We start from the raw sequence: 26542 nt of genomic DNA, 5'->3' as shown, positions 1-26542 counted from the left end.
CGGAAGAGGTAATGATCCCGGGGGAGAAGGACCTAGGGGGTTGCAGGTGGAAAAGTCGAAGGTACAGTTGATATCGAGATGAAAAGGATTGAGAAATTGCGACCAAAAAATGACGGAATCTCTCAGTTTAAATAGGCAGCTGGGAAGTCTAATTAGTCGATAATGTCATTTTCAAGAGTCAATGATATTTGCCGTTGTTGCAGTTGTTTGGATCATAGGTAGACAGTTTGGTGCATTGGTAGGTGGTTCAACCCAAATCCAACGGGGAGATCCAAACCTAGAGTCTTGTCACTCAACACGGTCGTCTTGACCTCGATAGTGCTTAGCACACAGTAGACGGTTCAAGAGATCTTTAACATGTTACCAGTAACTCCTTTGGTCTATGTAGCCGCTATGTTCTCAATTGGTAGTGTTTCTTTTCACCGTTGGCAATTTTGGTAGCCCGTGGTTGTAGGTACTATTGTATTCTGAATGACATCACCATGACAGCTATATTCAATATTTATCGCTTTAAGTTGGTGTGAACCACAATGTTGCAAGTGTCTACCATGAATGCCTGTACGAATCTTACGTGGCAGGCGTCAACTTGCTTGCTTACGTAGTTAACTACGGAGTAGTTATTGCTGCTTTCGAGGTAAACGTATCAAAATCCCCGTCCCTTCCCAGGCCTTCTCGACTTGCTGCATGTCAAACAGCCTCACACCGCTCTCCTGCCAGCTCCCGCACCGTCAGTATCTTCCCAGTAGGCACTAGCCGGGCCTTTGTCTGACCCTGTATGGCTCGACATCTCGGTGAACATTACTCTGTACAGGCTCAACGAACATATATTTTCCCATACAGAATGCCAATTTTAGTAAGTTTATTTCACGCCACAGCGCTTCTCTAGGCCTATAGACAGTAAGAGGAGGATATCTTTATAATAAATGCAATTTCAAAATAAAAAAGAGAAAATTTGAAAATTTGAAGTTTTCCCTCTCTTTAGAGTTCCATTTTTTGAAAAATTCGGTATTATACGCTATTTTAACTCTTAAAAGGAGGGGGGATACGTTACCTAGGGCCTTTCAAGTCCTCTTAATAACTATCTAGATGTTGCTAGAGGTATTGTGGTGGGACATATATTTCAAAAATTGGGTATATTATATAGGAAAATGTATGTTCGTTGAGATGTCAGACCCTACCTACGGAAGTATCAGACCAAAGCCCTGTTCCCTCCAGTGTGTGAGCATGGTTGCAACATGTATGTACATGCACTGCGGGTACTTAGCTACCTAGCTAGCCGCTTCTCACCACCGGGACCTGCAGCTCGTTGGTGGCCATGAGCCAGCCATCGCCTCACAGGCCTCTCCATAGGCGATGTGTTGGGGAAGCGCGCAATACGAGTGCAGATGGCGAATGCAATAGACAGGGCCAGGGGATGGAGGAAAGAGGGGGGCAAATGACTTGACTTTGCAGTTGAGTTTTCAAGTCGCCCTTGACTATGTCTTCACCGCAGCTTCGGTCTAGCCTCTTAAAATAACCCCTAAGAAGCGGAAAAATTCATATGGTATTGTTCTGTATATAGGTGCTGCCCATGACAGCAGGACCACGTCAGAGTTTCAGACATCCGCAGTGACTTGCGGTCTGTAAGTAGCTGGAGAGTCAGGCACAGCGACGCCGGCTGAGCTCTCTGTAATCATCAGCTTGGGACTTAGTAATTGTTGCTATGAATATACTCGCCATATGAAGAGCATTCAGGTAGACCGCTCTTCTTCGATCCTTCTGGCCTTTCGCCTTTCCCTCTGAGGTGTCACAGTTGTCAGGTTCCCGATGACGTTGTCCACCTCAACTCGGCTCAGGTCTCTCACGCGTCTCTGGTTGTGGCTGTAGGTATTGGAGGCGCTTCGCCTTCTAGCCACGGAAGCCTCATCTCTTCCCTCAGGGCTATTCCTGGCGTGGCTCGCGCCCTTCCTTCGTCTCTTCGTCTCTCCGTTTCTTCGTCTCCTCGTCTTGGGCAGCGGCAGGGCCTCACCTCTGCCCAAAAGGGTAAGGCAGGGCAAATATATCACGTGAAAGACTATTCGCCCCTTTTTTTCGCCCCCCTTTTCACGTGATGTTGGGCGCCAAAAGGGGGCTAGCGCCTTTGGTCGCCTCACATGCTGACTCATCAGTAAAGGGGCTAAACCCCTTTGGGCCGAAAGGCTGGGCTCGGGCCGGAGGTTTCTGCCTGGCCTCGCCGCCTTTTCCTCTTTGGGCGACTTCCAGCCATCCGCCAGAGCAGCGACGCGCGCTAGGCCCGAAGAGGAAGCTCTGCTGTTGCTGCCAAAACATTCCAACCTCCTCGACCGTCGCCCGACTTTCCAACCTCAACCTCCCTTGCGATGCTTGTGACGCTTGGTGATGCTGGACGACCTCGCGACGCGCTGCTGCCTGCTCTTGTTTACTGGGATATTGAGCCAATTCGCCTGTTGCTGCCTGCTGCTGCCTGCTGAGGTTCCGACGCGCATGAAGATCGCCCTGGCCGGGCCTCCTGAGTGACTGAAACTACGGAGTTACCTGTCCTCTGTTTCCCTGGCTTGGATCATCAACTGCGACCTATCACCCTTCTGACCCCCCTGGGCATTGCGGTGGGCTTGAGCTGGTCTGGCTGCCTTCATCATCCTTTGCTTTTTCCCCCCATCGCTTTCTCCCCGGACGCCAGACAAAACGGCGCGTCAATTGGACGGCCACGAAACAGCTTCGATCCTAGAGGCCAGAGAGTTGAACCACGTTCAATTGACGCTGTCTCACTGACTAGCCTGGCCTATCATCACCGTGCTGCAAGCCCTTTTTTTGTTTTTTGGGGTTCGTGGCCCCTGTTAGCTGGGCTGCTTCTTTCCGGGGGTTGCTCCGTCCTCTTCTCTCTGTCATTTTTCCTCCTGATCCCTCTCATTTTCCTTGTACCTTCAATTCAACGTCTGGGGAAGCAAGCAGTTCAGATACTGATCTCCTTCCTGCCTTGCCAGCCACAGGACTCGATTCGTCGTCGAATGAGCTTCGTTTCCTCTCCGGTTGCTGACAGTTCTGCCTAATTCTCTGGGCCGCTTTTTTTTTTCTCGCCCTTTGATTTTCACCTGTCGTTGCCTGGCCCATCTACCATGACGCACATAGTAGAAGGTCATCAGATACCCTGCTAAGAAACAAAAAAAAAGACATCTCTCATTGCCTGCTTTCACCTGGTGCCTATAGAATTCACCCTCTTACTGTTCCTTGTCCCTTTGGTTGCCTAGTTCCAACCCCGAGGCACTTCTATCTTTAGAGCCTTTCAAGGCAAAAAGATCATACCAGGGAGAATACCTTGGTTGGCTTTGGCCCGGAGGCTCTGCTCTCGTCATCGCCCTCTTGTCGATTCATCGAATCCCAGAGTGCTTTGTGACCTTCGATTTCTTCTCAAGCCTCTTCCTCCAGATTATAAATACCTGGAGAATCTTCCTCCCGATTTACCTCTTTCTCAACGCATCTCTCACCCCTCTACATTCTCATCTCAAGCTTGCATAGAAGCCCAATCTCCTGTCTATTCGTCTCTTTGACAACACATTTCCTCTATCTTCTACCGCAATCAACCTTCCGTCTTAACAACAAGCGGAAGCTCATCTCTTTTTACAAGCCTTCGGCCTCAGCCATACAAACAAAAAGCTTCGGGAACACTCTCAACATGCCTCACAAATCTCAAGTTTCCGTGGGTTCTACGGGAAGCTCTTCCAGCAGCGGTTACTCTTCACCTGCTGGGCAAGGTAGGCATTAAGCGCTATTTTTAGTTCTGTCAATTGGAGCCCCAATGCTATTAGTCTCCGCACACCATTTTATGCAACCTACTAACATGGATTCTCCGAAATCTACTAGGTCAAAATCCGGGCCCAAAAAGATCTTCAAAACCCTGTATACATAACTCGGATCCCGCTGGATGCGGTGATAAAAAACGCTCCGGCTTCGACGGAGTGAAGTGGAAATAAATTCCATCATTACAGCGAACGCCTTCGAGGAAAAGATGGATGCACGACGAACCTACACGGCCGTCACTTTGCCTTCGATGGTTGAACATCAGCCTCAACCATAGCCTCACAAAAATAATCCGCATCCATCGCCATATTATTACGAATGACTGCTAGTGACACAGGTAGTGCCTACGCCACATGCATCACCCTGATGTACAACAACCCAGTCCTACCACACGAACTTCAGCTTGGCGTGGTAAAACCACATTCTCGTTTTTACAGGGATGAAGCTTCGACCGCAGATGCACCTTCGAGTACCTTTCCAAGCTTCTTGCTGGTCAAGATCACACCTTGCTTGACCTTATCCTTTTCCACTTTTGTATACTATTTCCTTTTATTTTCCCCCTATGGCTTGTACGACTACTTTGAGGAAGTTTGGCGAAGGTGCACACGGCGTTTATATACTATTTCAGCCTTCATCCCCCCCTCTCCCCCTCTCTTTGACATTTGTGGCTTCTGCTTGTTTTCTGTTTATCAACCTTTTCCTTTGTGATTTCCCGTCTCTCGTGCTTTTTATTTACCCTGTCCTACCCCCACAGAAGCCGAGCTACCCTTGTTCCCTTGGCCCGGCTGAGCCGTCCGGGGTTGATGGTTAATTGGCGGGGGGGCAAGCGATCCGGTCCAGTCGGGCGCATTTATCATTCAATTGACCGAGCCATCTTCGAGTTGCAGTTGCTGCAGGGGTATTTTCTTACCCTGAATGAAAACTCTGAATTTTTTTTCCCAGACTAGCTAGCCACAAGGCTACAGAACCATGCCTCTCCCTCTACCCCCCCCGGCTGAAGAAACAGAATTTCCCTTTTTCTTTTCTGGATGGGTGTTACTTTTTAATAATAAGATACTGCTATCTAATTCAGAGCTTGTTCCAGTCCTCTGATATGCTTTTTAACTGATAATTTGCCTTTTGGCTATACTTATTCTGTGTGCGATACCCGTGTGCCGTGTGCCGTGTCTCTTCAGCAGAAATATCCCGGCTCAAGTAAATAGATTTTTACTACCCATACTTAGCCTGATACTGCCGAGGTACCCATGTATGCACGGCTCACTACTCACACCGACGCCAAACATTGGCTCACAGACCTTGGACCTTGCGATAGTTGGCCTTTGAGACCGCTCGGCTTTTTCCAGCGTACCAGTGAGGGACTCGGCAGTCTTGGAGCCTTGGGGGACCTCCTAACCTAAGTAACCTAAAGTGTTCATCACGTGTTACTGTAATCGCTTCGTCTTTTGCTCTCAAATAGGGAAAAAGCAACGTCCCGTCTACATAGTTTCTGTGATTGTTATTCACCCGTGGACATTTAGTACCCTGAACATTTTAATGTGCCACTCGATAGACCCTGGTGGCTACATTATATATTCCAGAATATTATTAATGTTTCAAGCGACATGGCGCATTGGAGTTGCTTCTTGCGCCAGTCTGGCGGGCCGCTGGATCTCCACGCCTGTTCCTTCAGAGCAGAGACCGATAAAAAATGCGTGACAAGCATATCCACATGCACAAAACAGAGATCTCTCTGCCTCTTGTCATGTAACACGAGGTCCATAATATGGTTGATGGACGGGATTTTCCTAATAGAAGGTGGCTCATCATTCATTCTGGCGTTTTTAGCGCATTCCGATAGGATGCTAAGACCCTGGCATCTGGATATTGGAGCAACATGCCTCCAATAGACGTGCTAATGCATGAACGGCCTCCTCAGTCTGGAACGGAGTAAATTTATTTCGTCCCGAGCCGTCAAATATCCCCTGACAAGCTTTCCCACGAACCATGAATCTGAGATCTACGGCTTACGAGGCGTCACATCAGATGAAAGGAGGGGAAAATAGTCACAGACTACCCGCTATTGCAGTGGCGCCAACAGGACCCGTTATCTAGTCACCAGGCGCTTCAGAATATGAGGATATTATTTGGTCTGTATATGTCTTGGGAAGATCGAGAATGATCTTCACCGTCTGGGTATAGCGCTGATCCAAGACTATACCCTGCCAACAGGAGAGAAAATACGATCATACCAGCATAAATCCCAGGGTCTGCTTCTTAGTGGCAAACGCCTTGCAGAAAAAAAATTACCACGAGCCAGGACGACGATCCTCCACTTTCATATAAGACGGTTCCGTTGCTCCGTTGCCCCTATCATGGAGACGGACTCAACCTTCCTTCTCATCCCTTTAACCGCCATTGCTATTGATGAAGGTGTTCCACTGTTCTTAACGGGTTTACTTAGGGTCTATTTGCTGGAGAGGCCAGCTGTCCTCAGGGTGATATTGACAAGCATACAGCAACATGATACTACCAGAGGAGCCTCCAGATGGCGATGTTAACAAAGGCCATATTATCATCATTCTAACCTGGACTGGATTCAGCATATCTCTTCTGCTTGTCATAGCTAGAATATGGACGCGTGTCAAAGTCGTGCGAGCGTTTGGCTGGGACGACGGATTCATTATACTTGCCCTGGTAATTATATTGCCTCGTCGTCCTAGGAGAGTGTGAATCTAACACGGTGTTTCTTTCTCTCATCTAGGCTTGCGCTGTAGTCAACGCTGCGATGGTTACCACCAGCATAGCCCACGGCACTGGGCGACATCAATTTTATCTCACCAAAGAGCAAGCAATGCAAGCAGATAAATACAATTGGATCTCTCAAGGGTTCCACGTTGCATCAACGAACTGGGCCAAAGTATCTATCATGTTATTCCTCCTGCGCATTATTGGCCATGCAACTCGACAAGCGCCTTATTTCTACGGCGGCATGGTATTTTTGTCCGTCGTCAACTTCGTCTGTATCTTCACCATCTATGGCCAATGCATGCCTGTGGAGTCATTATGGGATCACAGCATCAAAGGGAAATGCTGGAATCCTCGAATCCAAAGAGATTTTGCGTTTTTTACCGGAGGTTAGTCTGGTTCGCATGTGTTGTTTTGGATGTCAGAGCTTTCAGACTGCTAACCGAACTTCATTCTCCACAGCCGTTTCGGCCGCGTCAGATCTTGCACTGGCTATTTATCCCGTGCGGTTGATATCGAAACTGCAAATGCCGTTTCGTGTGAAACTTGGCTTGGCAGCCATCTTTGCCCTTGGATTCGTGTAAGTATACACTTCATCTGTGTCGTTTTTATTTCTTCCCGTTTTCAGTGACGCTCACCATCATTGTTCTGCTATTTAGAGCGGTGGGTGCTTCTGTCGTCAAGACCATATTTCTTTCGCGCCTCTCTGCCCGAGCAGACTACTCGTGGAACACGATTGACCTCGTTTTCTGGTTATGCATTGAGCAATATCTGATCATGATTGCTGCCTGTATCCCAATGTTGGGTCCACTCGTCAAACTCATCCTCAGGGAGGCCACCTCTAGAGCAACCGGGTCATCAGGGTCAACGTCATGGCCCCGTAGCATGTTACGAAAGCCTGCAACGAGAAGAAAGCCACGTCCATATTGGGCAACTGACACCAGTTTGTATGGCACCAAGGAAGAAGGGACAACGATATATGGAGTGAACCCAAACATGAAGACCCGTTGTTATCCTCTCAATTCCTATCACAGTGGCGTTGAGCAGCAGACAACTACCGAGAGTCAAGAGGCCATTGTCCAGGGTGCAGATGGCCAGAGAGACGCCATTGTCAAGGTCAGCGAGGTGCATGTCAAAATCGAAAGTCTAGAGCCGGACCGGAGATCTTCACGCTCGGTGACGTTTGAAAGCAGTGCTATGACATCGAATGTTAATGAAAATACCCAAAAATCAAAATCCGAGAAGATAGAGGAGGTTCCAGTTTGATTTCGAATATGCTGGCCCCGGAGTTCAGCGGGAGGGTCTTTTTCCTTGTTAGTTCACTTTCGATTGGAGCGTTTTTGAGGTATGGAGTCCTTGCATACGGAGGATTTTGGGAGTTATTCAGGTTTGCCAGGGAAAAATTGGCTGCATATAGTGGACTTGGTTGTCTGTCCATGGACGGTGTATATCTATTTTTGTTTATATTAAGAAATAATGATGACGATAAGAGAGAATAATTCAACGATGAGAATCCGCCCGGAGGTGTTATCCGGAGAGACCGAGCAAATCGCAGCCCTCGCTTTCCCACCTAACTGCGGTGTTAAGAGTTATCCGCTCAAATCGCCTCCGGCCTTAGGTTAACGGGCTAAGTTGCTCGTTGTTAGTTTAGGCAAAGTCGGGTGGTTGGCTAGCTAGCTACCGACCTATCATGTGGCTAACTATCTGCTGTGTATCCACCACACGCTCAATAGTCCTGCAAGCTAACTATGGTCATAGCAGGCTTTTTTAGCTGCCCCAGCACATCCAGCCACTATTAATCGTTGCTCCGCTGGAAAGTCGAGCATGACTGGAAAATGGCTGATGTCTGTTCCATAACTGGCCAGTATAGTTAGTCTGTGTCCCGATTGGAGCCGGTTACTGTCCTGGGTGTTCTTTTGCTCTCCTCCTTTGGACCATTGCAGAAGCTTCGCATACAGCGATTGCTTGCTTGATACCCCATACTCCCACGGAAGACGATCGACTAGAAAAGTTTTCTTGGGTTCTAGCCTTCTTTTGGCCTCTGTCAGTCGTACGATGGAAGTTGTAACGCTAACAGCGGCGTTGCATGCTGCTGAAAACCCGCCAGTTAACTAGTTGAGTGGACATCTTTCAATTTCAACTCAATTGAACTCGGAGGCGACGCTCGTGTTACGATGTCTTTGGCCGCCCCAGTGACTGAGTACTTTGTTTAGTCTTCTGCTCTTCTATGTCCTGTTTGCCGCATTATTTCATGCAGATGAACTATAGCAGGGCTACCGCTAGGATAGGGTGGCCCATCGTTGTTCATGGGTAGACGGAGCTGCTCAGATCCCACCTGTGCTGCTACCGAAGGCTCGAAGTTGCCATCACAACTGTGATTTGCTCTCCGGAGCTCATCAGAAAGGAAAAAGGCATGTACCTATGAGGATGAAAGTGCTCCGGCTTCCCTTTAGCCGAATACAGTTACGATGCCTGAAGAGAGATATAAATGTCTGCTCGACAGCTCCCTCGAGGACGATGAGAAGAAAGAAGGCATCAACGTCCTGTCAGTATCCAGTTCCTCTCAGAGCTTGAGATAACCCGTCAAGATGGGTGTCCAACGTCTTGCCCTCGCCCTTATTGCATTTACTTCTGCTCTCACTTCTGTCATTGCAGCCCCTATCGTCATTGAACAACCTCCGCTAGGGCCAGAACATCGCTACGATGCCATTGTTATTGGCGGCGGACCGTCTGGTCTCAGTGCCCTCAGCTCCCTTGGCCGAGTTCGTCGCCATGTCTTGCTCTTTGACGAGGGCATTTACCGCAATGGTGCCACTCGGCATATACATGATATGCTTACCAATGATGGTACGTTTATATCCTAAGTTGAAACACTATTCTTATGACCATGCAAATGTTCTAACTAGATGCACAGGAGTCGAACCAAAAGTATTCCGCGCAAAGGCTAGACAGCAGATCAGCCGATACACGTCTACCTCCATCAAGGATGTCAAGGTGACCAAGATCAAGAAGGTTTTCGAACATGGAGGAAGAAAATACTTCTTCCAGGTCACCGACAAAACTGGTGCGATGTACACAGCCAGCAAAGTCGTGCTTGGTACTGGTGTATTAGACGTTCTCCCCGGTACACCTGGACTTCAGGAGAACTTCGGCAAGGGAATCTATTGGTGCCCATGGTGCGATGGCTGGGAACACCGTGACCAGCCGCTTGGCATCTTGGGGCCACTCCGACATGTTATGGACAGCGTTTACGAACTCGAAACCCTGAACAATGACATCATTGCTTTCGTGAACGGAACCGAGCACAGCGTTGAAGACATCTTGTACCTCAACAGGAAATACCCCCATTGGAGACAACAGCTAAAGCATTACAATGTCCAGATTAACAACAAAATGGTCAGCTCCATTGACCGTCTTCAGGATGGCTCCAAACATCAGGACAAGAAAACCTGGCAGGAATTTGATAAGTTCAGGGTCAATTTCAACGACGGTACCAGTGTTGAGAGATCCGTATTTATCACAAATTTCCCGACTGAACAGCATTCCGACCTTCCCGACCAGTTAGGACTGGCACGAGATCCGATTCACAAGAACAAGATCAAGGTTAACTTTAAGGGGATGCGGGCGTCTGTTCCTGGTGTGTTTGTTGTTGGAGACGCCAACAACGATGGCAGCACCAACGGCAACCATGCCATGTTCAGTGGTAAAAGAGCTGCAGTTGCGCTACATGGTGAGTTGATTCCGACATTGAAGATAAATACTACGAAGGGACCATGTTACTAATGCTTTGCATAGTTGAGCTTGAGCAAGAGAGGGCCGAGGCTGCTCTCGGCAAACGAGATGAGAGTTTCTCTGCCGAGCAGGTAGAAAATGAAGCCCTCAAACTGATCGGAAGGGATACTGAGGAGCTTGAGGAATTATGGGGGAGAAAATAACTGACGACAGAATGATATTACGATGATGACGACTCGAAAAACAGAAAAAAAAAAAAAAAAAATACAACGTGACAAGAGCAGTTTACGATTTAACGAATGTCTGTTGTTTCTTGTTTTCATGTTTTTGCGAATTTCGGTCAATTGCGATAGCTCTGACGACTACTTTGTACCTACGTAGATAGTCCATAGCATGAGTGAAATAACACATATGTTAGATACCTGCTATATCTCTCCAAAAGGTGATATGTCCAAAAACTCCCAGTAATGGAAGGGCGATATGATAACGCTAGTATGGAAACACATATATAAACCAGTCAAGGTAGGGGGGATGTATATAATACATCAGATATGCTCATCTCTTTCAGATCTAACTCTAGGAAATATCGAGAGAAAAAAAAAACAAGAAAGAAAGAAAGAAGCGGATGGCTAGTCAAATGCTCGACACTTAAAAGAAGCACGACAAAAGAGAAAGAGACAACTAAATGAACAAGGGTATATATCTAAATGTAGAAAAGTCACACATACTTATGCTTTCATAATTCCCATCACCTAGGGAGTTGGGTTTTCTCATTGTCGGACTCAAAGGCAAGGCTTTCAAGGCGCTGGGTGACTCGTGCGCAGAAGGAGTCGACGTATGTTGTCCAGAAGTGGGCAACAGTGTACACTATCACCAGCCAGATCGGTATACAAATGGCGAATACGCCGGGAGATCCCCGAGTGAACCATGGAGGCAGTACGTCTTCTCCGTTTTCATTCTTGGTGACAACCCATGGTTCCCCGGTGATATTGCCGTAAACCATATAGGTTAGGACCGTCTTCAGCAGAGTACCGTGGGTAAGGTAGACAGCAAAGCTGTTTCGACCAAACCATAGGAAGAAGCTGTTGGAGAGCACATTTTTGATAGAAGGAGAAAGGAATATGCCGAGAATAATGAGGTCGACTCCAAGGGCTGTGAAGCGTTTTCCAAGATTGACGTTTGGTGGGAACATGTATTTAGATGACTCGAGAAGAATGTTGGACCAGCCGCATCTATCGACGTCATGTTCGGGATAAGAGGCCGACCATAGCCCAAGTGCGATAGCGACCCAGCATATTGCGCGGCGGAGCCACGGACGAGAGGAGATATAAGAATTTTCCGGATGGTTGCTAGCAATGTCACTCAGCATCATACCGTAACATGCCTGCTGACCAAAAGTTTCTGTAGTAGGAAATACTCCGTCGTTAGCAGGATATATATTAATGGCCGATTGGCTATTTGTAAACAACATACCGGTATTAGGAGAAGCATCCTGATGGAAGTAGAGAATCATCACAACGTATATAGCCAAGCGGTAGTGATACTTGACATACATAGTCGCAACAAGTAGAATATAGACCAACATCGAGGCCAGCAGTAGTGGCCTCAGGGCCCACTGATGGTCGTCATAGTCGTTACGTCCGATGGTCCACGTCGATAGTATAGTAAAGAACAGGCGGCTGATTTCCTTGAGCCATGAGGGGTCGACCTTGACGCTCGCTGCTCTGAACCAGTCCACGTCCGACCTTGTAGCTACCTTGAAAGCACCAAACTGAGCGACTGTCCATGCAAACAACAATGCGATCGTGGCGGGGAGGATCAACCGCGGGGGACGGCGAAATGCGCTCTTTGCGATAGAAGAGAATGAAGCGTTATAGTTTCCGGAACCAGAAAGCCTCAGTGGTTTTAGGGCGCAAACATATCCGGTCAAAAATGCAAATATGGTAACGCCGATTCGTCCCTGCCACGGAATTCGGAGAACGGGCTGCTGTAGCAGTCGGGGGGTTCCCTCAGCGGGTCCAGCGCTGAAGAGCTCATAATCCCACGCTCGTGCCAGGTGGGTGAGAATGACGAGAAACGATGCGATTCCGCGCAGGCCCTATAAAACCAACAACTATAAGTATTCTGGAAGTGCGTACCTTCGAAGTCGGGGTCGGGGTACACTCACGTCTAACCACTTCACATTCCGGCCATTGTCTCTGGTAGGAGGACCAGATTCACCACTGGCTACCATAGATCGCCAGAGAGACAGAATCAAGGAGAACGGAAACATGATTTTTTAAAACTGTTCTTGTAGTCAAACGGTCCCAAGATCCCCCTGGCCAGATATGCACATGTCGAGGTCCAGTCTGCGTGAATTGACCGGATTCTTTATCTTCTCGCCAGGAGGATTTGAAGGAATCGTACGCAAGTTTGCGATATAACTGGGAAGGAAAATTGTCTGGGATGGAACGAGCGGAAGAAAAAAAATTATATATATTAAGGAAAAACCTGAAATTTCGCTGGTCCAGAAGTCCGGAACCAGAATAACAACGCCGATAAATATCAAATGATGGGGTTAAATTGGGCCGGTGGTTTTTTGACAGACAACGAGTGAGCGGAAGAAGGGAGTCAAGTCCTTTTGTATATTAATGCATGCAGCGAGCGGAGGCAGAGATAGCGAATTGTGATTTGAATTGAACCACTTTGCTCCCCGAGGCAGGAGACGCTCCGCTGCAAAGGGGGGTGTTACCGTATTCCTGGGGGCTTATTTCCCCTGCTTTTCCTGCTTGTCACCCAGTAATTCCACTTCTAACCAGCGTTGCCAAGCGGATCAGCGTCTGGAACATAAGGGGGTCAGCGGGGAGCCCACACACCTTGAGAGGAGAGGGCTTCGGTGACAGATACCAAGGCGTCAAGGGCTTCTGGGCACCCGTATAGCACTGAGTATCAAAGGCCGACATTATCAGGCTACATGAACAACACCTTCAATGTACGAAGTACCTAAGGATACCAGCTCATCTAGAATGCACAGCCATGCAGAATGAGAGAGACACAGCTCGCTCAAGCCTGTGTTGGAGTCAGGGCTGGCAGTGCTTTGCCCAGGCGCCACGCGCTTGGCCGAGCCGGGGTCTTTCCCTGGTCCCTTTAATAATCTGGTCAACCAATATAATAAAAAATATTAATGGTGTTCGTTCGGGTGTATAACCGCCTTTTCCCACGCCCATGAACTCGTGAGACGAGCGAGCCGCAGGGAGTTGCGGACGTGCGGCATAAGATCGTCCCTGAGAACCTGGTGTGCTGATTTCTCCTACATATGTTCCTGCCTGCGATTGTCGTTTCGAACAGAGCCATTCTGGGGCCGGGTGTACGTAAGTACGTGCCGCTGTAGTACTGATGTACTTACTTCATCATGTCGCCGCGGCGTTCCTTCAGCGATCTGGGAGGTTTATTCCTTTCTTAGTAACATAATCAGCCACGAATGAGAGGCCAGTATCTCATGAGACTTGCGCCGGCTATGACGATGGAGGGTGGAGTGACTTTACGGAGGACGCCTGCTGTCTTTCTCCACAGGACTCTTGGGATTTCTTAATTTGCTCCTTGTCGCAGCAAGAAAGACATTGCGACCGGCAGCCAAGGCGCATCCTGGTGAAGACATGCATGGCGAGTCATGGGGCGTCTCTGCGTCTTCGGTGATAAGTGAACCGAGGCAGAGCGAGGAGGTTGCTTTTTGCTTTCCCTTCCGTCTGATGTTTGGCGTTTCAAATGTGTTTAAAAAGTTCTCCGTATTTCGAAGGCGCTAAAAGTGTTATTGCCCAGTGCATAAAAAGTTAAATGTGCGCATAACTAGCTGTATAAACGCGAGCATTACCTGAAAAGGAAATTTCACTCGTTTTATGCACTTACGTAACCAAAATGATTATGTAATATGGATTGGCAAGTTTTTCTTCTTCATAATTTCTTTTATATCATTTTTCTTCTCCCTTTTTTTTTTTTTATTTTTATTTTTACTTATTTACTACATGAAGTTGTTACTTGAAAAAGATCAAAGTCAAGATAAGGCGAGTTTCACCGCGAGCAGAGATAGTTTGTATTAAATAATTCCGACTCAGTCTGTCTCTGCTTTCAACCACTTGGCTCTGTAAGGAAAGGGCACACAGGAATCTCGAAGGTATGGAAGGGTAGGGAAAGGGCTGGTGTAAAAGGGGAAAGAAAATAAACAATAGGGGAAAAACAAGATGCTTTTTTTATGTTTTTTTACTTTTTTTTCTTTTTTTTTTTTTTCTTTCGAGGGGGAGGCGACCCTTTTCCTTTCTCCTTCGAACTCGATCAATTGGTACAAACGACAAACAGCTCAACTTGCTCTCACTTCTGGATCTCAATCTCGCCTCTTTTCGTCCCCTGTGTTTCTGCAGGTATTAAGTAGTAGAAGTCCTTTAGAAAACTCTCCTCAACCCCCCAACAATTTTCTTCTTTCTTTCTGCTTTTTTTTTTGTATTCTTCCTCCTTTTTCGAAATATCTCTCCACAGCTTGTTGCGGTCACCGGGGTATTTTGTTGGAAAAGGGACCATTTGCAATAAACAAGAACAGCGTCGAGAATAAGGGGTATATAGGGGTATTCAAAAACAGTATTAAGAATGCATCAGACAATGAAAAAGGAAGAAGGAAATAAAAGGGAAAAAGGAAAGCAATAGATCCCACACTTACTCACACAGGGTTTAATGCAAAAGAGTCAAAGAAAGAAGATGACGGAAATGGAAAAAAAAAAGGAGAGAAAGGAGCCGAACCAGATGATCTGTGTTGAGAAAGGATGGAAACAACAGTGAGTTTGCTTGGCAGCTGCAAAGAGAGACAGAGACTGACAAGACAGAGATGCGGAACGCTTCAGACAAATATCGGCAAACTTGCAAAGCATGGAGGGGAAAAGGAGGTTAGCTCGCAAGAGAGAGTAGTTGACATGGTACAAGGGCTGGAAACAGCTGATTTCGAAATAGAGCATTCAGATGAATCACGCTTGCAATGCAGAGGAATAGAAACAAAAAAAGAGGCAATAAAATGGTACTAATGATAAAAACGACTTATGAGATGCAGAACATAGGAAATATAGGGAAAAAAAAAACTGACTCGGAATCTTACTTGGAAACCGTTTTTAGATTCGGGAATAAAAGCTAGAATAAACAGGAGATATCTGGTATGGGAGGGGGGAAGAGGGTGATGTTTGCTTGTTCGTGAGCGGTAGTTGAACAAGTCCCCGATTTTCGACCATAGTTTTGTAGCAAGAGGGTGAAATTGAAGTGAGCATAGACAAGGGCTTAGAGCCTGCATCTTCAAATTCACCGTCCGACGCCGAGTAGATAAAAAGGGGTGAACTTCCAACCAGCCGGCAGAATAGGGGGTATCAACTATCACTTCTCCTTGGCTCAAGTGTAATTATGTAAGCGTGTAAGGAGAAGTAATAAATCCGGTCCGATGTAGCAGGGTCGGGAGCCCAGTCGGACCGGGCCGAGCAGGTATCCTCTTTTAGTTATCAGGGGACCATTTGTTGTGTTCGTAGACTTAGAACACAGGATTGAAAGTTTGTGCCGGTGGTTGTGGGAAGAGCCGATGATGCGAGTAGGCGGAAGCGTCTGTCATTTCGTAATGTTGTGCTGCTGTATACTGCATGGTAGGCGCCGGTGTGGGAGAGGGTGGGCAATTGTATAGCATTGTGCTTCCATCCTTGGCCATGTTGGGATTTCCTGGCACACCAAATGCATCGTTCTCCGGAGTAATGGGTGGCGTGATGTAGCCATGTGATACTGCTGGGTATTGTGTCTTTTGTGGAGTAGCCAACCCAGCCTCATTTTCGTATGGAGCTTTGGACTCGCACATACGATCGTTTGGAGGAGTAGGAGGGTTGTACGACTTGTTCAGAGACTCCTGGCGGGCAAGGAACTGTTCTAGAAGCTTGGATGCGCGGGAGTAGTGAGCCGACGAGTACTTCCGGGTCAGCACGTGCGACGGCTTCTGAAGGTACTGCGAGAGGCTCACTAGCGTTAGTGAGTCGTAGTTGGATGCCCAATCGGACTGCGGGGCCTGTGGTCTGTTGAGGATGCAGCGGGACAGAGCAAGCGAAGCTCTGGCGATGTCGGACGACAGCTTGGAGACAAAGTCACGGTGGAACAGGGAAATCTCGGCAATGTACAATGCGAGATGCTCGACCTCGGGATCGTAGGGTGTGTCGACCACGGCGTTCTGCAGGAAGCTGTCGACGGTTGGGTGGCCAATTGACCAGCCCAATGTCTGCAGGACGTGCCACTCCATCTGAATAAACATGTCGTCATCGTACAGCGAACAGCACATGGACTTGAGTTCCTTGATTGTGGGGACACGATCCTTCTTATCACCGTACTTGGCAGCAATAAGCAGAGCCGCACATCCAACCAGCTGGTAGTGTCTCTTGTACACGACTCTTTTTGAGCAGTATCTGTCAAGCAGGTTAACGGTCAAGAACAAGGTAGCTGGCAGCAGCTGGAAGGCAGCGTGGGCTTCGATGAGGAAGTCGAGCAGGTATGGCCGCATAAACCATTGGATCTCGGTCTGGATGTCTATGGAGTCGACATCGGGCTGGGTGGCAGTGTCCATTGCGTGCATGTGCGCCAAGATGTCCTCCTGATACTCGTCCGTAGCCATGCGTGACATCTGATCAGCAATTGCATACTGACGCTCCCTGGCCAGTAGCCGAGCATGTTCCCGTGGGTTCACATGGGATTGAGGTTGTTGTGACTGCTGCGGGTGCTGTGGCTGTTGATGATGCACTTGAGGCTGTACATAGTCTTGATCGTAGCTCTCGACGAAGTAGCTATCGCACGGCTGGTAAGTCGTAGTCTGACAGCGTTGGTATGCCATGTTGGATGGGCTTATTTGGATTGGTTCGGTCTCCGGAGAGCGTGAAAGAGCACTAGAACTTTTGGTTTCTCGCAGGAAGAATTTTAAGGGACGCTCCGCGTAACTTCCAGCGAGATGAAAATGAGTGGCGTGTGGTCTTGCTAAGCTCTAGCAAACTATGTTACGACGAGGGGGGTTTTCAAGAGAGGGACAGTCGTTGCGGCGAAAAAAATGCAAATTAAGGAGCGTAAAAGTATTAGTAGGGAGGGGGAATATTAAAGAAAGTCAGACACAGACAATAATCTGTGCCGTTGAAAACGGTCGAAGACCGAAATATGAAGTTTGAACAAACGCTATCATCTGTTAGCTTTTCTCCCTTTTCCGTAGAGGTGTATATGTTGATGTGTTGTTGTATATAGGTGTGGGAGGGAGTTGGTTCAAGTGGCTGATTCAACGACGGGGTAGGGGGGAGAGGTGTCTGAAGTACCCAGTTTGGCGATGTATGGCTGGGTATATAACAACCCTATCCGACGGACCTCACAGCATCTAAGTCGACAGCGAGGTGAAGAAAGACGGACGAGATCTTGCTTCGACGAAGAGGGAGGAGGTGGTGGTGTGGACCAGTGAACAACGAGCTAACGTCTCCACTGTTCGACGACACCGGGCAGGGCTGCTCCGAGACGACTAGACGACAGTCGTGAAGGAGAGGGAATGTTCGCTTGACAGACAGACAGACGGACGGAAGATTCCTAGAAGACAGGAGGAGAAAAACAGAGTTCATATGTTAGCCTTTATAGTGAATCAACAAATATTAATGTCCGTGTAACACATCATCTACCACTTTTTTCCAGGTAGTGATTTTCCGGGGGGGCAAAGTAAATTATGTGAGATATGCAAGCTGCAGAGCAACGGGGGGAAGAGCAGAGAGGCCTAGGTCGAAGGCTGCTGGTGTTTGCTGAAGGTTCAACGGGAGAGAGATGTTGGAAAGGCATTCAGGGGCAGAAAACGTGTGATGGGAACATTCGAAGCTGTTTGGCAGGGCCCAATTGAGCAGAGACGATGCCCCAGGCCCGAAATCTGCCGCTAGATCCTTCGATATATAGGCGATATGGGAGGAGAAAGAGGGATTGTAGTGACTTGACGACGGGTGACTGCAGGAGTATTCAATCGAAGCTGGCGGTGACGGATGCAGGTGAAGTGACAGCGAGACCTCTTCAATGCCGTATATTCGGAGTCGACAGACGATGTCCGGGAAAACGCAGCAAGCAAAGGGAGAAGAGAAAGACGAAAAGCAAAGGGGAGAGAGGCAGGGAGTTGTTCTCACCCAGAAGACGACTGGAAATTCCGTATATCCCGACCCCAACGCAGACAGCTGGAGGAACGGCTTAGGGGGTTCGAGAAGGGAGACGGCTGGTCTGGAGCAGAGAGCAAGACGAGACGGCCAGGTTAGAAATTGATATTGACTTGACTTCGTGAGCTCGTGAAGAAGGGGAGGAAGAAAGAGGCCAGAGGAGAGGGAAGAGAGGAAGAGGGAAGAAGAAAAAAAGGTGGTGGTGATGGAGCAGGACGGCTGGCTTTTTTTTTCTCTTCCTGCGAGGGGGCAAGTTGAAAAGACAAGAGCAAGACAAGCAAGAGAGACGAACGGAAGGAGAACAAGCCTGATCAGTCTTCTTTTGCAAGCCGGGTGGGAGACGAGTATAGTCCAGTTCCACTTTGAAGCGTTGTTATAAGAAGTTTTTTTTCTTATTTGCTCCCTTTTTTGCAGATTCTGAAGCCGGTGGTCGATACAAGCCCCCCAACCCAAGCGGATCCGGAACGAGGAAAGAATTGAGAGGGACAAGACGAACGAGAGGAAGAGAGACGAGAGAGAGAGAGAGAGAAGGAGAGGGAGAGGAGGGAGAAGGGAGAGAGATAAAGGAGCTGTCTCTCCTGGGGGATGAAAAGAAGAAGAAGAAGAAGAAGAAAAGAGAGAGAAGGAGAGGACGCAGACGAGATGAAGAAGACGCAGCGAAACGAGCGATGGACGGAGGTTAGGTTGGAGAGCAGTTAGCACCCACAACTCACACTAGTATAGGCGTACAGTAAGAAAGTCAAGGTAAGGTAAGGTAACCCAGGTAAGTCAGTAAGGCTCGAGAGAGGCCAGGGCCGTCTGGCTGCTGGAGCTGCGAGAGTTGCTAGGGGCGGGTTTTGCCCAGCGAGCAGAGGGCGCGACTGATTGGACACGAGGGGACAAGGGAAGACAAGGGACCTGCTGCCTCTTGCCTATACTCTGGCCATGCAGGCTCTTCTTTTCTTTTTAAAGGCGGAGGGAGAGGTAGCAGAGAGGCAGACGCCTAGGGGGGGGGTGGTGGTGTGTGTTGTGTATTACCTGAGACGTTACCGTTGACTCTCCCTTTGTGCGTGCGACACGGAAGCAGGCAGGCAGAGGAGGATGATAGAAAATTGAAGAAGAAGAAGATGGTGATGATGATGATGGCGATGATAGAGCAGACGGGGGGCGCAGGATTCGCCGGTCTGCCTGCCTGCATCTATGTCTTTCTCCTCGCCGTCTCCCTTTTTTCACCGACGAATATAACGTATATACAGACAGACAGAGAGAGATATTCGATATCGAAGTTTCGATGCGAGTTGCGTATTGTAAGTAAGTTAAGTACTGTATCGTATGTCAGGTACGGCTTTCCGTATTATAGACCGGTATCCGTAATACCAACCATATGCAAAATACGCCAAAGAAACCCCGTCCAAGGAACTTTCCAACCCTTTTTTGTTTTTTTTTTTTTTTGGTTATATTTGCTTCTTCGCTTCTCTTCATCTTCATCTGCTTCGCCCTTTTTTTTTTCTTCTTTTCTCCGACCAGAAAAGAGGCTTCAAGGGCTTGCCTTCGCTGCTTGCGAAGGGGCCATCGCCAGCCAGAGACGCCAGCTAGTCAGGATCGTTAATGAAACGGCGCTCACGAAGAAGCAAAATACCACCACCAACCCCCCCCCCAAGTCTCAGCCCTTTGACCTTTCTGCCTGCCTTCTGACACTCGCCGTGCTCCACCGGTGGACTCTCTCCAGGCATACAGATAGATCGCAGGGCACCTTGATGACTTGATGACAGACAGGACGATGCGATGCGATGCGATGCAATATGCAGGCAGGCTGAGATGCGGCTCAGGGCCTCTCGCCCGGCCAGTCGTGGGCCGTCGTCCGTCTTCGTCTTTGCTTGCTTTGCCTGTGCTGCATACACATATACGAATGATGGCGTTCCAGGGATGGCTCCCGTCCATTACCGTGTCCCCCTTCTCTGCTGTGCGCTCTCTCTTCTCCTTCGTACGATGGTAAGCTAGCTCGTTAGTCGCTCCTCCTGCTCAACTGACTGCTCCATGGAACGGAAGATGATCGGTGGCTTGGGGATAGTCGAGCAGCAGGACGACGAAGAGTAGAAGAATTGAAATAACTACAGCTACTTGCAAAAAAAACTAGTTATGGAAACAAGAAAAAAAAAATAGGTCATAACGCAGTTCCAACTTCTTGTTGACCTTCCAGAATCATGGACCCAGATGTTCTTACAGAAGGGATACGCTGGGTGTATGGATGTGTCCTGTCCTGTCCTGCTCAGCCAGCCAGCCAGCAAGCCAGCCCCCCCTTCCTCTAGTTACGCTTACGAAGGAGCCGCTTTCATCTCCGGCAGCTCGTCTTTCGCCACATCTGCATGCTCGGATGTCCCATGTCTGCTGGCTCTGCTGCCTCATCGTCGTCGTCTTCTGGCTTTTTCCCCCGCTTTTTCCAGGTTTGCTGCTTGCTCTTGATCGTCCGGCATGTCTGCGAGGATGGGCCGAGAGCTCCTCAGGCTGATGTCACTTGGCTTGTTGAGGGATGTTCCCCCCCCCTGGGGCCCTCTTCGGCTGGATAGGGAGATCGGAGGAGCCTCCCCCTTTCGATCGATGACGTCCTCTCCATGGCAAAAAGTGGCTCCCCCTTGGGTGGCTAATATCTTTGCTCTTAGGGTACATGTTGGAGGACGCGGGGGGGTTGTCCTTGTTTATATCTACATCTACTCCGTACAGCATCTGCAAGCACCGTCGAAAAAACAGCCCGTATCAAGTCCTATTCCCAGTCTCACCAAACTCGCTGATGGGAGATGGGGTATAGGATGGGGAATTTCAAGATGGTGTTTTTGACTGCGGCATCTGATATTCATGCAAACTGCTGCTCGATCGCTGCGGTTGTCAGATCTGCCAATCACCATCTCTCTATGGCCCTTTTTTTTGGGTCATGCCCGATACGAAGGCCGATGGCGCTGTGCGATCGCTTCGAACCACAGACGTAATTAATCTGTATGCTGGTCCCTCTCTATCTCCCTAGCTTTCTCTCCCTGTCTCTCTCTCTGTGTGTGTGTGTGTTTTTCATCCAAACACCTGCTAGATCGCCACACGGTCGTCCCATTTTCCACGGTCCTTGCGTGTTCTGGAATCTGCTGTCCTGATGACCAGAAGCCATCGTCCGAAGCAGGTTTCTAGCTTGCTGGATGATGCGCCGTAGTTGTAGTTCCCAGCAGTTACACTGGGCTCAACCAGTTCTCCTTACATCAGATCAACAAACGAACAATCTTTCATGTGTATCATCGCCACCCCTAACTACACAACAGTATACGTAGACTACGGGGTGGTGTGGTCAACTCTGTGATTTCCCGTCGACCGGCTGGGTGTGTAGTGTTCCTTGATTCCAGGAGCCTGTCGCCCATGGTCCCAGGGGTCTGTGAAACCGATTCGCCATCGTCAAGAATCGATATAAAGCCCGCCGTTCTGTGGTTGCGGCTCGATAGCGTCGTCCTCTTCTGTCTCAAGCGCACCCAGACTTGCAGCCTTCACTGGTCAGCAGAGCAGCATAACGACTAACTACATACACATGCTATCAAAAAGGGCCAGACCACCCCCTCCCACAGGACATTCATTATATCAAATCCTGCGCCTCGATTGGCTCTTCTCCTTCGGCCATGAAGCTTATCTCTTGCTGCTGCCTTGGAAATCGAGCAGTTAGATCGAGCAAAACGATGCAGCGATGCGACGTGATGGGCTTTCGTCCCGGGCGTTGCTAACCAGTCAATCGAGCGGACATGGGCCCCTTCGCGACCATGGCACGCACGCGCCTAGCTATACAGTGCGTACCACGGAGTACTGCTACTACTGCTACCACTACGACTACTACGGCTAATAGCTGGGCTATCAAGTACGACCGCAGAGATCAGATATGCATCTCCGACTGAAACGCCTATCGCCTCAGATCGGTTTATGCTCCCCTGCGTTCATTGATGCGCCTGCTGGCTATCGCGTTTCAGTCCAGCCCAGCCCAGTATCAAGTCTCATCGGCCAGTTACGAGCCTCTCGACGGGCTGTTTATACTTCTCATACATACGTACACCCAAATACATCCATACTTACATCCATACACATCCATACTTACAGACTTACGCTCATTCATACAGACGGCCTGGTTTGATAGGCCATCTCGAGATCATCGCCGGGCGTCTTGTCCGGCCATGGTTTCTCCAGATCAGATGCATCAGATGGCGAGGCCTCCGCTGCTTTGCTTTGCTTGCTCCTCACTCGACTCTCGACGCCCTATCTAGAGTTTTTGCTGTGATATTAACCACCTTTTCTGGTATTGGCATCGCTGAGTTTAATCCTTCCTTTACCTCGGGTTTGATGATCAACAGGCATACAATGACGCCTTTACAACTTATACTTACACGCGACAGCGAGGTTCACCCTGGAAACTGGATCGATGATCCTCTCTGGGCCCAGCACATCCGAATCACGAAAACCACCAAAAGGGCCTGCTCACCCCCAGCCGATAGCTCTCTCCGTCACCCATAGTGCTCTAGTTTGGCCTCAGGCCGTCCTTGGTTCGATGGGCCAGAATTAGCCAAAGCAGGTAGGTCGTTCGTCCGCTAACTGTTAGCTATTCGATCCATCGGCCTGGTTTCATGAACGCCGAACCCGATACAAAGGAATCCAGTCACATCCGCGCCCATCCATACACAGGTACTGAGTTTTAGGAAATATAAACGTCACAGTAATTGTTTTTTAACCAGGCGAATAAAAGTAGTTATTTATTCCAATCTCCAATCGCCGCCGCGTTAGCAGGGGGCACGCGAAACAAAGCTCGCCGCTCGTGTGAGCAGTGTGAAAAATTAAAAAATTACTCCGTACTTCCCTTGCTTAACTTACGTCTTTACTAAGGAAAAGCCGGGAAGAAGAGTAATAATAATAACGGGGCGAGGCGGCTGGGGACAAACAGTTGAAATGACAACTGAATAAATAAGAAACCAGCCTTGGAATGCCTGCGTGGATTTCTCTCGACCCAGCGGTTCCGTTCCCTCTTTCTAACCGTTTTGCCAGGAATGAAACCCAACGATGGATGGATGGACAGATGGACGGGCGGCAAAGAAAGGGGGGCGGAAAAAGGTGTCATTTTCGACTTGTCCGTTTGTTTTAAACTTGGTTGGGACTCTTGAAGCAAGAGGCGGATGGGCTCTTCGTCGCTCTTCGGGCCTGGATCTATCTGTATTCTGAAAACAGTCACGGCGCCTGCAGCGAATGCATCAGAAATATTTACTTATATCCCATATCTCTTCCGCACTTTTGTCTCTGTCTGTCTTGCTTTCTGTATGTATGTCTCTGGGGGTGTCTGCTGTACGGTAACATGGTTAATCAATTTAGCCTTCCCCCCATTGATGGTGTTACTTCGGAGATCCGATAATACTCTCCTTCTCCTTCTTCTTCTTCTTCTTCTTCTTTAATTCTGGGCGGAGAAATGCTGCATCAGGCACGATGTGTCTCATCCACAGCGGTATTTCAAACATCTTCAGGGACAAGGCCCTATTAATAACCACCTGCAACTGCGGCGACCCCGGCTCGCATCCATGGCTGCAACCAACCCTCCGACAACCCCGAATGAAAGAGGCAAGCGTCAATCATACCACTGCTTCTTCGTCCTCGCTGCTCGTACGATCACTGACTCTTTCGGTTAAATTGATGGGCAGTCCGGGGAGAAAAAGAGACAGAGCATGCCACGTTTTTCTCCCCGTTGCAAGTCCTGGAAGCTGTGTTTATTTTTATTCTTTTTTTGTCTGCAAGCAGTGTCTCTCTCTTTGTCACCCGTCCTCACGATAAGTAAGTACTTCGTTATGGAGTAAGTCCCTCCTCCGCTCCGTCTCGTCTGTCGCTGCTGTCCATCGTCGCCTTTTTGCTTTTCTAGAAAAGACATTCTGTATGTACGGAGTAAGTAACTGCCGCAGTACGGGAAAACCGTTATTTTCAACGGGTATCGTGGTTCTGTAACCGTCGTATCTTACACCAATACGCCGCGGAAAAATAAACTTCCCTGTATATGCTTTTGTTAAGCGCCCACACTAGCGCTACTCTGACCAATAATGGGGCTTGCAATCCCGGTGTTGTCATCTTCAAATGCAGGGGAACGCCGTCACCCCCGGAGCTGGGGAATTGGCAGTACGCGGCGGCGCAGTGAGCACCCAAGTACATGGCGGGAAGCTGCCTTGCCGCCCTAACAAGGCAACTTCCAGTCAGCCGATATAGCCACCACTTAAATAGCTGGTTACAGATGTTCCGCTGCGCCAAAAAGCCGTTCGCTAATTAGGCTAATTTTAAGCTTCTCTGTCGCTTTCAGCGCTGACGTGCGTTTGCGCCAGAGTACCGGAAACCAACAAAAAAACACGATGAAAGTTTCACCCCAGGACGAGAACGCGAAATAAGAAAGTGAATGTGAAAAAAAAAAATCGGAGTGAAGCTAAAAACCTTGCACTATGCACGAATTCACGCAAAAAATCAGTAGACTAATGTGACGAGTTCCAGCGTAGGAACAGCCCTACCCATGCTGTCTTGTCTTAGCATCGGAGCAATCAACCAACCTGCACAAAGAAAGCGGATTTCCAATAGGCACACCCGAGCTGGACCCACTTGAGGAACCTTAAATCCAATTAAACGCGAAATCTCTGCCCAATCTAGATAAGTGGGGCGGGAGCTCCACGTGCTAGGGCGCGTTATGATTGGACAATGACGCGGACTTGGACTTAAGCGCGAGGTCGTGCCTTACCAGAAAGGGCGCGCTAGTACCGCTGTATCCAACATTTATATGGTGTACTGTCACTTATTACCGTATCTTACCGTGAGCCTGCCGTCTCTTTTTTTTTTTTTTTTCAACTCCTTCCGCTGCTCCATAACGAACGAGCGAGAAAGAGCTTCTTCTTCTTCTTTTTCTTCTTCGGCCATTTTATCATTCGGGTAAGCCCAAGCCAGCCCCATCGTCGAAGCTCTGCAAAGAAGAAAGAGAAGGAAATAAAAAAAATGGGAAAAAAAAAGGCGCTCAAGAGAGGGCGTTCGTTATCCGGTCAGGAACCAAGGCTACTCTCGGTTGAAAAGCGACTCATAAGGAACTCTGGTTGGGGACAGCCAAAAGAAAAAGGAAGAGATAAGAGATATTTTTCTTCCCTGTCTTCCTTGTTCTCCGATGCAATAGCATAGCTGCAACTGTCTTATGATAAATTCAAGCAGAAGTGATTTATATGATTTATTTGTCACGATCATCATCCGTCCAACAGCTAAATCCAAGGCTTCCAACAACCAACTATCAATGCAACTATTGCCTCTGAATTGGCATGCGGGCTCCGAGGCCCCGGAAGCAGCCCTGCGACCAACCGTCCCGTCAATCAATGGGGCTGTCAATCAAACAATCGCTTCTGGTGCCCGTTTCCTGCCCCCTTTCACTAGCTACCTCGCAAGCTAAAAAAAAATGCTCCTCAATACTGAGTAAGCTCCGAAGTAATAGTAATCGTGACTTGCCTGTGCCCTCTCAGGAAAGTTAACTTAACGACAGCCCTTCTTCGTATCCCTGAAGCTCCTGCATTGAATCCTCCGCTGTGTGTGCTCTCTTGTCTCTGACGTGGCATCGCTGGCTGCCCTTAATTAAGGGGCTGATGTCAGCCCGCAACCCGCTACGCAAAAACTAGCTCCCACGCTTGCTCAAACTATTCCCTTCACTCCATCCAGGTCGGCCGTGGGACATGCAGGACCAAGAGCTGAAAAAGTCGACCATCGGTCCTTGCCCTAGCCTTTCCCCAATAATTCGTACCAAAAAGTCCCCGGTACGCCACACGATCAGCATATAATTTCTCGTGATATAGGGCTGAACCAGACAGGTCGGATGGCGATACTCCGTACATGTAACTATTTTCTTGTCCCCAAAAGGACGAGCGGAAGGAAGTGAGCTTTCCACCTTACTTACATACATATACGGGAGTGACGAGCTCGTCACTCTACATATCGTGTGTTCCCCATATGCGCCATGGAAGTTGTCGAGTTTGTTGCCTTGCATCCTTTTCATGTTGGGGATATAGGCGCCTCCCGTTATATCATAAACTGACTGGATCCGATGCGGTGAA

General features: G+C 48.7%; 7 protein-coding genes across 7 annotated transcripts; 4 read left to right on the top strand and 3 right to left on the bottom strand.

Annotated features, from left to right (window-relative positions):
- Nucleotides 1-6294: 6294 nt before the first annotated feature.
- ARB_06225 (uncharacterized protein) lies at nt 6295-7785 on the top strand (the record flags this gene model as incomplete). Its single annotated transcript, XM_003015867.1, has 4 exons — nt 6295-6468; nt 6536-6908; nt 6982-7099; nt 7179-7785. The coding sequence occupies 4 exons, from the start codon at nt 6295-6297 to the stop codon at nt 7783-7785; spliced, it is 1272 nt and encodes a 423-aa protein (XP_003015913.1).
- A 1322-nt stretch (nt 7786-9107) lies between these two features.
- Nucleotides 9108-10454, top strand: ARB_06224 (uncharacterized protein; the record flags this gene model as incomplete). Its single annotated transcript, XM_003015866.1, has 3 exons — nt 9108-9366; nt 9434-10249; nt 10315-10454. The coding sequence occupies 3 exons, from the start codon at nt 9108-9110 to the stop codon at nt 10452-10454; spliced, it is 1215 nt and encodes a 404-aa protein (XP_003015912.1).
- A 545-nt stretch (nt 10455-10999) lies between these two features.
- Nucleotides 11000-12523, bottom strand: ARB_06223 (uncharacterized protein; the record flags this gene model as incomplete). Its single annotated transcript, XM_003015865.1, has 2 exons — nt 11000-12349; nt 12419-12523. 2 exons carry the CDS (start codon nt 12521-12523, stop codon nt 11000-11002), a joined length of 1455 nt encoding a protein of 484 aa, XP_003015911.1.
- Nucleotides 12524-15787: 3264 nt separating this feature from the next.
- Nucleotides 15788-17119, bottom strand: ARB_06222 (uncharacterized protein; the record flags this gene model as incomplete). The annotated part of the gene is made up of 1 exon (XM_003015864.1): nt 15788-17119. One exon carries the CDS (start codon nt 17117-17119, stop codon nt 15788-15790), a length of 1332 nt encoding a protein of 443 aa, XP_003015910.1.
- A 1223-nt stretch (nt 17120-18342) lies between these two features.
- ARB_06221 (uncharacterized protein) lies at nt 18343-19132 on the top strand (the record flags this gene model as incomplete). The annotated part of the gene is made up of 3 exons (XM_003015863.1): nt 18343-18543; nt 18585-18698; nt 18800-19132. 3 exons carry the CDS (start codon nt 18343-18345, stop codon nt 19130-19132), a joined length of 648 nt encoding a protein of 215 aa, XP_003015909.1.
- Nucleotides 19133-19373: 241 nt separating this feature from the next.
- On the top strand, nt 19374-20194 carry ARB_06220 (uncharacterized protein; the record flags this gene model as incomplete). Its single annotated transcript, XM_003015862.1, has 3 exons — nt 19374-19448; nt 19537-19739; nt 19789-20194. The coding sequence occupies 3 exons, from the start codon at nt 19374-19376 to the stop codon at nt 20192-20194; spliced, it is 684 nt and encodes a 227-aa protein (XP_003015908.1).
- A 3630-nt stretch (nt 20195-23824) lies between these two features.
- On the bottom strand, nt 23825-23947 carry ARB_06219 (uncharacterized protein; the record flags this gene model as incomplete). Its single annotated transcript, XM_003015861.1, has 1 exon — nt 23825-23947. The coding sequence occupies one exon, from the start codon at nt 23945-23947 to the stop codon at nt 23825-23827; it is 123 nt and encodes a 40-aa protein (XP_003015907.1).
- Between the last annotated feature and the right edge of the window lie 2595 nt (nt 23948-26542).

The sequence above is a fragment of the Trichophyton benhamiae genome (assembly GCF_000151125.1).
Source record: "Trichophyton benhamiae CBS 112371 chromosome Unknown Abenha-G-c-322p01.r1, whole genome shotgun sequence".
NCBI classification, from domain to species: domain Eukaryota; kingdom Fungi; phylum Ascomycota; class Eurotiomycetes; order Onygenales; family Arthrodermataceae; genus Trichophyton; species Trichophyton benhamiae.
The sequence above is the reverse complement of the archived record's forward strand: the minus strand, read 5'-3'. Positions and strand labels throughout refer to the sequence as shown.